This window comes from Macaca fascicularis, chromosome 1 (assembly GCF_037993035.2).
Source record: "Macaca fascicularis isolate 582-1 chromosome 1, T2T-MFA8v1.1".
NCBI lineage: Eukaryota > Metazoa > Chordata > Mammalia > Primates > Cercopithecidae > Macaca > Macaca fascicularis.
Genome location: NC_088375.1, coordinates 99,228,042 through 99,242,048, shown reverse-complemented (window position 1 = coordinate 99,242,048; position 14,007 = coordinate 99,228,042). Strand labels below are relative to the sequence as shown.

At 37.3% G+C, this 14,007-nt stretch overlaps 1 protein-coding gene across 8 annotated transcripts in view; it reads left to right on the top strand.

The window, feature by feature from the left end:
• The window catches only part of ATF6 (activating transcription factor 6), a 201,741-nt gene that overhangs the window by 86,498 nt on the left and 101,236 nt on the right, over positions 1-14,007 (top strand). For 4 of the 8 annotated variants that reach the window (XM_074038899.1, XM_005541145.4, XM_065543096.1 and 1 more), the window contains 2 exons: positions 8,146-8,213; positions 11,114-11,228. In XM_074038899.1, the coding sequence (XP_073895000.1) occupies positions 8,146-8,213; positions 11,114-11,228 (183 nt within the window). The remainder of the gene's footprint in view (positions 1-8,145; positions 8,214-11,113; positions 11,229-14,007) is intronic. The other 4 variants (XR_012434266.1, XR_012434259.1, XR_012434263.1 and 1 more) reach the window with 2 other exon arrangements.

The window sequence follows — 14,007 nt, the reverse complement described above, 5'->3', positions numbered from 1 at the left end:
TGTGTCTTTATAGCTGCATTATTTATAATCCTTTGGGTATATACCCAGTAATGGGATGGCTGGGTCATATGGTACATCTAGTTCTAGATCCTTGAGGAATTGCCATACTGTTTTCCATAATGGTTGAACTAGTTTACAATTCCACCAACAGTGTAAAAGTGTTCCTATTTCTCTACATCCTCTCCAGCACCTGTTGTTTCCTGACTTTTTAATGATTGCCATTCTAACTGGTGTGAGATGGTATCTCATTGTGGTTTTGATTTGCATTTCTCTGATGGCCAGGGATGATGAGCATTTTTTCATGTGTCTGTTGGCTGTATGAATGTCTTCTTTTGAGAAATGTCTGTTCATATCCTTTGCCCACTTTTTGATGGGGTTGTTTGTGTTTTTCTTGTAAATTTGTTTGAGTTCTTTGTAGGTTCTGGATATTAGCCCTTTGTCAGATGAGTAGATTGCAAAAATTTTCTCCCATTCTGTAGGTTGCCTGTTCACTCTGATGGTAGTTTCTTTTGCTGTGCAGAAGCTCTTTAGTTTAATGAGATCCCATTTGTCAATTTTGGCTTTTGCTGCTGTTGCTTTTGGTGTTTTAGACATGAAGTCTTTGCCCATGCCTATGTCCTGAATGGTACTACCTAGGTTTTCTTCTAGGGTTTTTATGGTATTAGGTCTAACATTTAAGTCTCTAATCCATCTTGAATTAATTTTTGTATAAGGAGTAAGGAAAGGATCCAGTTTCAGCTTTCTACTTATGGCTAGCCAATTTTCCCAGCACCATTTATTAAATAGGGAATCCTTTCCCCATTTCTTGTTTTTGTCAGGTTTGTCAAAGATCAGATGGCTGTAGATGTGTGGTATTATTTCTGAGGACTCTGTTCTGTTCCATTGGTCACTATTTCTGTTTTGGTACCAGTAACATGCTGTTTTGGTTATTGTAGCCTTGTAGTATAGTTTGAAGTCAGGTAGTGTGATGCCTCCAGCTTTGTTCTTTTGACTTAGGATTGTCTTGGCAATGCGGGGTCTCTTTTGGTTCCATATGAACTTTAAAGCAGTTTTTTCCAATTCTGTGAAGAAACTCATTGGTAGCTTGATGGGGATGGCATTGAATCTATAAATAACCTTGGGCAGTATGGCCATTTTCATGATATTGATTCTTCCTATCCATGAGCATGGTATGTTCTTCCATTTGTTTGTGTCCTCTTTTATTTCACTGAGCAGTGGTTTGTAGTTCTCCTTGAAGAGGTCCTTCACATCCCTTGTAAGTTGAATTCTTAGGTATTTTATTCTCTTTGAAGCAATTGTGAATGGAAGTTCATTCATGATTTGGCTCTCTGTTTGTTACGGGTGTATAAGAATGCTTGTGATTTTTGCACATTAATTTTGTATCCTGAGACTTTGCTGAAGTTGCTTATCAGCTTAAGGAGATTTTGGGCTGAGACAATGGGGTTTTCTAAATATACAATCATATCATCTGCAAACAGGGACAATTTTGCTTCTTCTTTTCCTAACTGAATACCCTTTCTTTCTTTCTCTTGCCTGATTGCCTTAGCCAGAACTCCAACACTATGTTGAATAGGAGTGGTGAGAGAGGGCATCCCTGTCTTGTGCCAGTTTTCAAAGGGAATTTTTCCAGTTTTTGCCCATTCAGTATGATATTGGCTGTGGGTTTGTCATAAATAGCTCTTATGATTTTGAGATACGTTCCATCAATACCGAATTTATTGAGCATTTTTAGCATGAAGGGTTGTTGAATTTTGTCAAAAGCCTTTTCTGCATTTATTGAGATAATCATGTGGTTCTTGTCTTTGGTTCTGTTTATATGTTGGATTACGTTTATTGATTTGCGAATGTTGAACCAGCCTTGCATCCCAGGGATGAAGCCCACTTGATCATAGTGGATAAGCTTTTTGATGTGCTGCTGAATCCGGTTTGCCAGTATTTTATTGAGGATTTTTGCATTGATGTTTCAGGGATATTGGTCTAAAATTCTCTTTTTTTGTTGTGTCTCTGCCAGGCTTTGGTATCAGGATGATGTTGGCCTCATAAAATGAGTTAGGGAGGATTCCCTCTTTTTCTATTGAATGGAATAGTTTCAGAAGGAATGGTACCACCTGCTCCTTGTACCTCTGGTAGAATTCAGCTGTGAATCCATCTGGTCCTGGACTTTTTTTGGTTGGTAGGCTATTAATTATTGCCTCAATTTCAGAGCCTGCTATTGGTCTATTCAGGGAATCAGCTTCTTCCTGGTTTAGTCTTGGAAGAGTGTAAGTGTCCAGGAAATTATCCATTTCTTCTAGATTTTCTAGTTTATTTGCATAGAGGTGTTTATAGTATTCTCTGATGGTAGTTTGTATTTCTGTGGGGTCGGTGGTGATACCCCTTTATCATTTTTTATTGCATCTATTTGATTCTTCTCTCTTTTCTTCTTTATTAGTCTTGCTAGCGGTCTGTCAATTTTGTTGATCTTTTCAAAAAACCAACTCCTGGATTCATTGATTTTTTGGAGGGTTTTTTGTGTCTCTATCTCCTTCAGTTCTGCTCTGATCTTAGTTATTTCTTGCCTTCTGCTAGCTTTTCAATGTGTTTGCTCTTGCTTCTCTAGTTCTTTTAATTGTGATGTTAGAGTGTCAATTTTAGATCTTTCCAGCTTTCTTTTGTGGGCATTTAGTGCTATAAATTTCCCTCTACACACTGCTTTAAATGTGTCCCAGAGATTCTGGTATGTTGTATCTTTGTTCTCATTGGTTTCAAAGAACATCTTTATTTCTGCCTTCATTTCGTTATGTACCCAGTAGTCATTCAGGAGCAGGTTGTTCAGTTTCCATGTAGTTGAGCGGTTTTGATTGAGTTTCTTAGTCCTGAGTTCTGCTTTGATTGCACTGTGGTCTGAGAGATAGTTTGTTATAATTTCTGTTCTTGTACATTTGCTGAGGAGTGCTTTACTTCCAATTATGTGGTCAATTTTGGAATAAGTGCGATGTGGTGCTGAGAAGAATGTATATTCTGTTGATTTGGGGTGGAGAGTTCTATAGATGTCTGTTAGGTCTGCTTGCTGCAGAGATGAGTTCAATTCCTGGATATCCTTGTTAACTTTCTGTCTCGTTGATCTGTCTAATGTTGACAGTGGAGTGTTGAAGTCTCCCATTATTATTGTATGGGAGTCTAAGTCTCTTTGTACGTCTCTAAGGACTTGCTTTATGAATCTGGGTGCTCCTGTATTGGGTGCATATATATTTAGGATAGTTAGCTCTTCCTGTTGAATTGATCCCTTTACCATTATGTAATGGCCTTCTTTGTCTCTTTTGATCTTTGATGGTTTAAAGTCTGTTTTATCAGAGACTAGTATTGCAAACCCTGCTTTTTTTTGTTCTCCATTTGCTTGGTAGATCTTCCTCCATCCCTTTATTTTGCACCTATGTATGTCTCTGCATGTGAGATGGGTCTCCTGAATACAGCAGACTGATGGGTCTTGACTCTTTATCCAGTTTGCCAGTCTGTGTCTTTTAATTGGAGCATTTAGTCCATTTACATTTAAGGTTAATATTGTTATGTGTGAACTTGATCCTGCCATTATGATATTAACTGGTTATTTTGCTCGTTAGTTGATGCAGTTTCTTCCTAGCCTCGATGGTCTTTACATTTTGGCATGTTTTTGCAATGGCTGGTACTGGTTGTTCCTTTCCATGTTTAGTGCTTCCTTCAGGGTCTTTTGTAAGGCAGGCCTGGTGGTGACAAAATCTCTAAGCATTTGCTTATCTGTAAAGGATTTTATTTCTCCTTCACTTATGAAACTTAGTTTGGCTGGATGTAAAATTCTGGGTTGAAAATTCTTTTCTTTAAGAATGTTGAATATTGGCCCCCACTTTCTTCTGGCTTGGAGAGTTTCTGCCGAGAGATCTGCTGTTAGTCTGATGGGCTTCCCTTTGTGGGTAACCCGACCTTTCTCTCTGGCTGCCCTTAAGATTTTTTCCTTCTTTTCAACTTTGGTGAATCTGGCATTTATGTGTCTTGGAGTTGCTCTTCTCGAGGAGTATCTTTGTGGCGTTCTCTGTATTTCCTGGATTTGAATGTTGGCCTGCCCTACTAGGTTGGGGAAGTTCTCCTGGATGATATCCTGAAGAGTGTTTTCCAACTTGGTTCCATTTTCCCCCTCACTTTCAGGCACCCCAATCAGACGTAGATTTGGTCTTTTTACATAATCCCATACCTCTTGCAGGTTTTGTTCATTTCTTTTTCTTCTTTTTTCTTTTGGTTTCTCTTCTCGCTTCATTTCATTCATTTGATCCTCAATCGCTGATACTCTTTCTTCCAGTTGATCGAGTCGGTTACTGAAGCTTGTGCATTTGTCACGTATTTCTCGTGTCTTGGTTTTCATCTCTGTCATTTCGTTTATGACCTTCTCTGCATTAATTACTCTTGCTATCAATTCTTCCACTCTTTTTTCAAGATTTTTAGTTTCTTTGCGCTGGGTACGTAATTCCTCCTTTAGCTCTGAGAAGTTTGATGGACTGAAGCCTTCTTCTCTCATCTCGTCAAAGTCATTCTCCGTCCAGCTTTGATCCATTGCTGGCGATGAGCTGCGCTCCTTTGCAGAGGGAGATGCGCTCTTATTTTTTGAATTTCCAGGTTTTCTGCCCTGCTTTTTCCCCATCTTTGTGGTTTTATCTGCCTCTGGTCTTTGATGATGGTGACGTACTGATGGGGTTTTGGTGTAGGTGTCCTTCCTGTTTGATAGTTTTCCTTCTAACAGTCAGGACCCTCAGCTGTAGGTCTGCTGGAGATTGCTTGAGGTCCACTCCAGACCCTGTTTGCCTGGGTATCAGCAGCAGAGGCTGCAGAAGATAGAATATTGCTGAACAGCGTGTGTACCTGTCTGATTCTTACTTTGGAAGCTTCTTCTCAGGGGTGTACTCCACCGTGTGAGGTGTGGGGTGTCAGACTGCCCCTAGTGGGGGATGTCTCCCAGTTAGGCTACTCAGGGGTCAGGGACCCACTTGAGCAGGCAGTCTGTCCCTTCTCAGAGCTCAACCTCCGTGTTGGGAGATCCACTGCTCTCTTCAAAGCTGTCAGAGTCGTTTGCGTCTGCAGAGGTTTCTGCTGCTTTTTTGTTGTTGTTGTTGTTGTTGTTGTTTAGCTGTGCCCTGTCCCCAGAGGTGGAGTCTACTGAGACAGGCAGGTTTCCTTGAGTTGCTGTGAGCTCCACCCAGTTCGAGCTTCCCGGGGGCTTTGTTTACCTACTTAAGCCTCAGCAATGGTGGGCGCCCCTCCCCCATTCTCGCTGCTGCCTTGTGTTTAGATCACAGACTGCTGTGCTAGCAGTGAGGGAGGCTCCGTGGGCGTGGGACCCTCCCGGCCAGGTTTGGGATATAATCTCCTGGTGTGCCCGTTTGCTTAAAGTGCAGTATTGGGGTGGGAGTTACCCGATTTTCCAGGTGTTGTGTGTCTCAGTTCCCCTGGCTAGGAAAAGGGATTCCCTTCCCCCTTGTGCTTCCCAGGTGAGGCGATGCCTTGCCCTGCTTCAGCTCTGGCTGGTCGGGCTGCAGCAGCTGACCAGCACCGATTGTCCGGCACTCCCTAGTGAGATGAACCCAGTACCTCAGTTGAAAATGTGTCTTTCGCGCTGGGAGTTGGAGACTGGAGCTGTTCCTATTCGGCCATCTTGCTCTGCCCCCCGACTATTGTGTTTTTAAAGCATAATAATAGCAATTTATTGTGGGGTTTATAGCTTATATAGAAGTAAAATATAAGACAATAAGAACACAAAGGGAGGGAGGGATAAATGGAATTATACTATTAATAAAGTTTTTATGTTGCTCAAATAATATTTCAAGATCGACTGTGGTAACTTAGATCAAAGTATAATCTCTAGAGCAACTACTAATAGCTAACATAAAGAAGTACAGCTAGAGCCAGGCACGGTGGCTTGTGCCTGTAATCTCAGCTACTTGGGAGGCTGTGGCAGAAGATTACTTGAGTCCAGGAGTTTGAGAAGCTGCGGTGAGCTATGATTTCATCATTGCTCTCCTGCCTGGGCAACAGAGCAAGACCCCATGTCATAAAAAGAAAAGAAAAAGTATAGCTAAAAAGACAATGTAAGAAATAAAAATGGAATACTAAAAAATATGCAGTTCAATGAAAAGAAGACAGGAAAAGAGAAACACATAAAGAACAAATTGAATAAATTAAAAATGCATACCAAGGTGGTAGACTTAAATCCAATCATATAGTAGTTAAATTCAGTGGGCTAAACACATCAATTAAAAGGAAGAGATTTTCAAACTAGATTTTTTTTAAAAGGAAAGATCCAACTATATGTTGTTTATAAGAAACAGCATTTTAAATATGAAGACACTGACAGATGGAAAATAAAGGTGAAAAAGTATGTATGCCATGCAAACGTGAAGCATTAAAAAGCTGGCATCGCTATATTAATCAGAAAAAGTAGACTTCCAAACAAAGGTCATTCTAAGAGACAACAAAAGAAATTTTTTATTGGTAAAAGGAGCATACAAATAAGATAAAACAATTCTAAATGTATAGACCCCTAATAACAAAGCTTCAACCTACGCAAAGCAAAAAGTGACAAATTGAGAAAAAGATCTACAGCATAATTGGAGATTTTTAACATCCTCTCATTTCTTTGTAAATGCTTCTCACATTTTTGCCAATTATGATCTTTTGCTAAACCCACACAGCTGAAAATGGAAAAGCTCATGACCAGTTTTTCAGAGGTTCCTTAGTTAATTGATACAAATCTTGGATAGGTAAACGGAATATCTATTTTCTGTTTGCCTGATATATCTGTAACTTGGCTTTCCCTAAGGCCTACCCATTCCTTTCTGAGACTAGGGAAAGAAGTCTGGCTTCTTTCAGACTTCTTTGCTCATTTCATATGGGCCAAAGTAGCACAAATCATTTAAAATTCACCAGCTATTTAATCTGTTCGTTTTAATCAACTAGCTATAATTTAATATTGGTTTTATTTACTACTTACTGGATAACTATGCCAGTAAGTATAGTATTTTATTTTTTTACTGTGTTTTTCTTTTCATTTTGTTGGTGATTTTTTTCATTTGTTGTTAAACAAGACATTTATCGAATAGCTACAATATACAAGACCCACATTAGATTTTTATAAAATAAGATCCTTGACTTATTACAGAGCCAGAAGTGGAGACCCCTATATTCATCCCTGCATATTGGTTCCATCCACCGAACAAAATTGTTTCCTCTTCTTTTCTCCCTTAAACTTCTGTACTTGCTTCTGTTTTAGCACTTACCACATCGTATTGTTTTCCTATATCTGTCTTCCCAGTTAAACTGCAAGCTTTTTAAAGGCAGAAGTCAAATATTTAATTTTGTAGCTTGGGCGCATGTAGGTGCTTTGATTACTGAAAGATGGATATATGGACACAGTAATGAACAAATGATTAAAAAAGTATTTAAACCGTTGTTTGACAGGGCAAGATTACTTTCTAATGTAATAGAACTTGGTAATATGCCCTTGAATTCTGATACCCTGACAAACCTCTTCTGAAAATCAGCTCACAAAACTACCAGGGAGAATAAAAAGGCATAGTGCAAAGCAAATGCTATGTGAAAGACAGGTGTCCAGTGTAGCATATGTGGGCCACTAATGGGTGTAGATAGAACTGTTCTCTTGCCAAGAGTCATCAGTGAGAACTCTTTAATGATGGCTTAGTTCATAGATGTATTTTGGCATGAATATCTTTGTTTAACTCAGTAAACAATAGGATCTAGTTTCATAATGGACTTTTCATACTTCTTAGGAACTTGTCATTGGGAAGATAATTATTTTAGACAAGCATACATTGTTATATGTTCGGTAACACTTATATGGCTCGGTCATAAAAGTGGTGTTTGTACTAAGCTTTTGGGCTCTTTCTTTAAACTTAATGGGAAGTGCCTTAAATGCCTTAATCTCCTTAAGACACTTCTCCCAGAAGGTCATTCTCTTCAGAATGGACCTAAAGAGTTCTAATATCTGTTAGTGTTTAATTATTTGAACTGAATATGTCAGAAATCTTAGCAATGGAAGTTTAACAATTTAAGTATAGAATGAGCCAGTATAGGAAGATTTCATATAATTTCATGATACAGCATTAAACTTTTTTTTTAATATTCCAGGGTGCTCTGGAACAGGGCTCAAATTCTCAGCTGATGGCTGTTCAATACACAGAAACCACTAGTATCAGGTAAGACAGTGCAGAAGCTCTTGGCCAGGGAATTTAAAATAGCTGGTATTTTAAGAAAGTTGAAATTCACACTTCCCTTTCACCTTAAATTTGTTCTCATCTATGAGTTTTAGTCATATACTCAGAGAGAGAGAGAGAGATATATATAACATATACTACTGAGCAGTTGGAATAAAGCCAGATAATTTCAAAAGTTCAACTCTCCCAAATCCCTTACATACAAATTTAGTCAGAATGCTGTTCCATCATAATTTTGATGAAAATCTTGAATACCCATAGCTCTCTTGCCCTTGATTTGCATCTGTTTCATGAACTTAGGGGAAAGGAATATTATTTTTTGAGTGCTCTGTGCCAGGTGTCTTCCTGAGTGCTTTACATGCATTTATCTTTAAATCTATATAAAAACTAAAAGTATATTTTATATATAGAAAAACTGGTCAACTCATTTTTTTTTTTTTTTGTAATTTTCAGAGTCATAAGACCTAGTGGCAGACTCAGCATTCGGATCCTAGCTGTTTTACTGACAATGCATTTTTCACTACATAATACTGCTTAAGATTTTGAAAGATTTCAAAGAGAATGTTGTATCTAGAAGTTTAAATGTCTTCAAAGGGAAAGATAATATGGGAAGCAATATGGTATCATGGTTAAGATGCTAGCTTTATTTGCCCTGTTGGGCAGAGTTCAAATTGTAACTCTGCCTCTTACTTTGTGGGCTCAAACAGATTACATGCAATTGAAGTTTCCTCATCTACAAAATGCTGGCTGCACAGAGATGATATAATGGTTAAATTAGATAATATATTTAGAGCACTTAGCATGGTACGTAAATGACAATGGTAAATGATAATGATGTGATATTATTGACAACAGTATCACTGAAGTGAAAGTTGAGAATCTCAGCTTCCATCTGTAGCTTTACCACACACTTGTAGTTCACTTACATGAATTTAACATTTATTTAGAATATACTGTGTGCCAGTGTTGTAGGCACTGAGAAAAAAATACATATAGATAGATAGTAAAAATGTAAGTCGAAAGCTATTTTATTCATTATACTAATAACTGAGAATTCCTATTAAATGGCAGTGAGCAGCATATCGGCAATCATGAATGGTTAAAATCCTGAGATTGTATTATCCTGCTGAAATTGATAATTCAAATATATTTAAATAGTAACTAATAATTCTCTGCTAAGCAGAATATATCCTTCAATTACAATACATTTGTTTTAAAAATATATCAATTTTTTGATGCATGGTTATGATGGCGTGGTATTTCTTCATTAGTTAAAATGTTTTAGTGAATGACAGCCAATTTTCATTTTTTGTGGATTCCGTATTTGCTAATTCACCTACTAAAATCTGCTAAAAGGTATTTGTAACCCCTAATATTAGCAGTGCTTTTGTCATCATTCGCAAACATGCGTAGATGCTCCCTGGTGAGGTTGAACAAGGCAGTGTTCTGCCTTCTAGTTTCAGCTATATAAACAAGGTCCTTTTCACAGTCCACATTTTTCATATTTTTGTGCTTTTTGTTGGTAATTTTGTTGTTTGAAATGGCCTGAGGCATATTGCTGAATTGCTGTGTAGTGTTGCTAAGCCCAAATGGGCTGTGGTGTGCTGTGTGGAGAAAGTACATGTGTTAGATAAGTTTCATTCAGGCATGATTTATAGTGCTGTTGGCTGTGAGTTCAAGTTAGTGAATGAATATGTTAAAGAAGGTGTCTTTAAACAGAAACACATAAATAAGGTTATATATTGATCACTTGACAGAAATATTGTAACCAGAGGCTTGTAGGAACCGAACCCTGTATTTCCCCTAGGAGAATGGTTTAGGATTCACTAATTCATTGATGGCAGTGACTTTTTAGAACATAACTATCACAAAATGCAAGAAGCGACTATATATTCAAAATGCTGTAATCAGAAATGGCCTAGTGAACAAATGGAGTTATTTCAAAGGAAGTTCTTATAACTCATTTATTACTTCCATTTAGGTCAGTCTTTTTCTCCTCTTAAGTTAATAATATTTGATTGATACATACAAGTTTTCTCTTTGAGGAAAAACGAAGCATTACAGGATCCCTTTAACTCTTCCAGATATTGGTCCTAAACACTAGAAGATCTTGAACACATTAAGAACTCTATTAGAATCATTTGACTGTATCTTTTGGGGCATGATGTGGTTTGAGGTATTATCATTTTAGTTTTTAATTTTAGTAAGGCACACACATGGTACTTTTAATATCAATGACTAGCAATTGTTGAGTGAATCCTATGGGACAGGATCCATGCTTGGCACTTTACATATATAATATCTCCAATAACAGTCCTGCAAGGTTTGTGTGGTTATCCTCTTTTTATTGATGAGGAAACAGTTTGCTCATGGAGGGTGATTTCCCCAAGAGTGCCCACTTGAGAAGTGAAGCAGGAATTCTAAACCAAGTCTGTTTTCAAATCCTCAGCTTTTTCCACCTTTCACACAGCCTCGTAGGCAAGCACATCTTCATATATTCGACAGAGTGACGAAAAATGACTTTTCCTCAGATTTAATTTGTATTACTAAAAAAATTAAAAATCCTTCAAACCTATGTAGAAATCTCTCTATTTTCTGATACTTTCATTATTTTTACATGCTTTGCAATGTGTTTGACCATCTAGTACATTTTAGAGCCTTGATTCAGAAATCAGAATTTTAGCATTAGTGAATGGGTTCTTATAAAATATCCTGGTCCTTGGGCTTTACAAAATGTTGTTATAAAAATTACTGCCAAAGTGCAACTAATATTTTGGTTGAGAGAGATTCTTAGAATTCAGACACAGCCTTAGAATGGGAAGTATTTTGGGAAGACATGAAACTTTTTATTTTAGTAATACCTTATATTTTTCTTACTTTAGCAGGAACTCAGGGAGTGAGCTACAAGTGTATTATGCTTCACCCAGAAGTTATCAAGACTTTTTTGAAGCCATCCGCAGAAGGGGAGACACATTTTATGTTGTGTCATTTCGAAGGGTAAGTTCATCTTGAAAGAATTGAGTGCTTGCCGTACATAAGACATTGGGCTGAATATTGTGGAAAACACAAAGATGTGAGAAATAGGAAGCAATATAAAATAAATTATGTGAGTGGAACAGTCTAGGTACTGTAATACATGCTTTACTTTGAGCTGTTGAGTATTATAAAGATGAACATGGAATTGGTGTCAGACTATGAGTTTATATTTAGGAAATATAAACTACTTGTTGATTTTTACTGTTTGTAATCCTGATAGCCATACTGTTTATAACGAAAGAAAAAGTAAAAACATAAAAATATTCTATTTAGGCTTTTCCTATTTAGGCTTTTAAACCAATTCCCATTTGATTATTGAGAAATAGACTTCTGAAATGTAGATTTGAGATGGATTATAGGCTGATTATTAATTGTGGAATGTTTGGATCTGTGTTCCTAAGACTCTCTATTCCTCTTTTATCTCTTCTTAATTAAACATTTGGTTGGTGAAGAGTGCATTAGATAATCAGTTAGCTTATGTAAAAGTAAATGTTTATACTAGCACTTTTGAATGTTATGAATATTAGGCTAAATGGAAAAAATGCATAGCTGTTTATATTTCATCTACTTTTTCTATAAAATGAAAATAGTTTCTTCATAGAGTTGCCATGTGAATATCTCTGTTAGAGTGCTGTATGTTAACCCAGGAGCACATGAATGAATTAGAATTCCTCAGTAGTGGTTTCTATCCCAAGCTGTTTTTTCTTTCTCTCTTTTTTTAAACAAAAGAAGGGATCTCACTATGTTGCCCAGGCTGGACTCAAACCCCTGGGCTCAAGTGATACTGAGTAGCTGACTTTTTTTTTTTTTTTTAAGAATACACTGGGTGTGGTTAGAAGTAAGTACAGTTGACCCTTGAACAACACAAGTTTGAATGAAGCAGGGCCATTTATATGTGGATTTTTCTCAACCTTAGCAGGATGCCAAACTCACTTATATGCAGGGCCAACTTTTCACACATGTAGATTCCACAGGGCTAACTGTGGGACTTGAGTGTGTGCAGATTTGGGGATACACAGGCGGCTCTGTAACCAGTCCTACATAAACAGGGGGACGAGTGTCTATACTAACAGTAGAATGAGCAAATTCGTTCTCTGATTATTACCACTTACTATCACTGAAATTCTCAGTTAACTAGTTAATTCTTTTCCTAAGGTATAAATATCTAGCAGCTCAGGTTTTTAGGACCAGAGAACTTTGATACTTGAAAACTAGGGAGATCAAACATCTTATATATTTTCAGTTATTTTTTTTTTTTTTTTTTGAGACGGAGTCTCGCTCTGTCGATTTGGAACACTTTAGCCATAGCGTCTCATGATCACTGCCTTTTCACAAAATTCCCTGTGTTCACCTTACTCTCTCAGATGTAACTGGTATATTTCTATACAGCACAAGCCTCAAAGTTTCTTTTCAGCAGCAAGGGGGCAGCTAAGAACAGTGTTTCCCTCAAGGCTCCAACTATACTGATCTATGAAAACAAAGTATTTCCTTTACTATTGACATAATTATGTTCAAAGTAGGAGAAAAAAAGTAAACTTTTAAGAATAAGATTCAGCACTGTGAAGAAGAAACCTGCTGGGTGTTAAAATGATTGTGTTGAAGTGTATTTTATGGAAGTTACTGTAGAAGAATGTTTTTCATACTCAATAGACAGTTTTTCTGAGGTTCAGGGTAACTACTGTATTATTTGATCAAAACAGTATAACAGATATTAGAAGTAACACTTGTCAAGCCATGGATTGAAGTCATGGTTAGTGCAGTTTTTCTAAGGGAAGAAAACAAGTATTTTTTATAGAGAAAACAATCCTAGCTTTTTTTTTTTTTCTTTTGAGATGGAGTCTCTCTCTGTTGCCCAGGCTGGAGTGCAGTGGCGCCATCTTGGCTCACTACAACCTCCACCTCCCAGGTTCAAGCAATTCTCTTGCCTCAGCCTCCTGAGTAGCTGAGACTATAGCCGCATGCCACCATACCTGGCTAATTTTTGTATTTTTAGTAGAGACGGGATTTCACCATGTTGGCCAGGATGGTCTTGATCTTCTGACCTCATGATCCACCCGCCTCGGCCTCCCAGAGTGTTGGGATTACAGGTGTGAGCCACCGTGCCCAACCAATCCTAGCTTTAAAGGGACTGTATTTTTATAAAAGACAATGAATGGTGGTTTAAAAAATATATATGCATTGCATTTTTTTGCATTTGTAAAAAGTGATTTCTCATTAGTTTGCTATAAAAGTGCTGTTAGAAAATTATTGAATTCCACTCCCCCGGCAACCCCTTGATGTTCAGGAAGACTCTTAGGACTGTTTCTCACACAAATACTTTTAGGAGTATGTCTAACATTCTGTTTGGATTTTTCATTTTCAAATTACTGATTTATCACATTTTGGTGTTTTCTATCAAGGGAGAGTAAAGATAAACCTGAACTGAATTAGATAATAGTAGTTAGACAACATCCTTTTCTATTTTTTCTTGTTTTGGTTCAGTAGTAGGGAAAAGGAAGTTAATTTTATGTTGATGACTGTAAACTATGTTATGGGACAGGAATTTAGTTCTTAAATGCCTGGATTGTTCTTTTTGCTCTTGCTGAAATGAAAATGAAATAATAAATTACCTCATACTTGGTCTTCTCTTTCATCTTTCAATATAAAATATTCTAACAGTTTCATTAAAAAGGTGAGTGGCATCATTTCTTGTGCAGAAGGATGTAGACTTTTTCTCCCACTTAGGTTCTTAATTTTATTG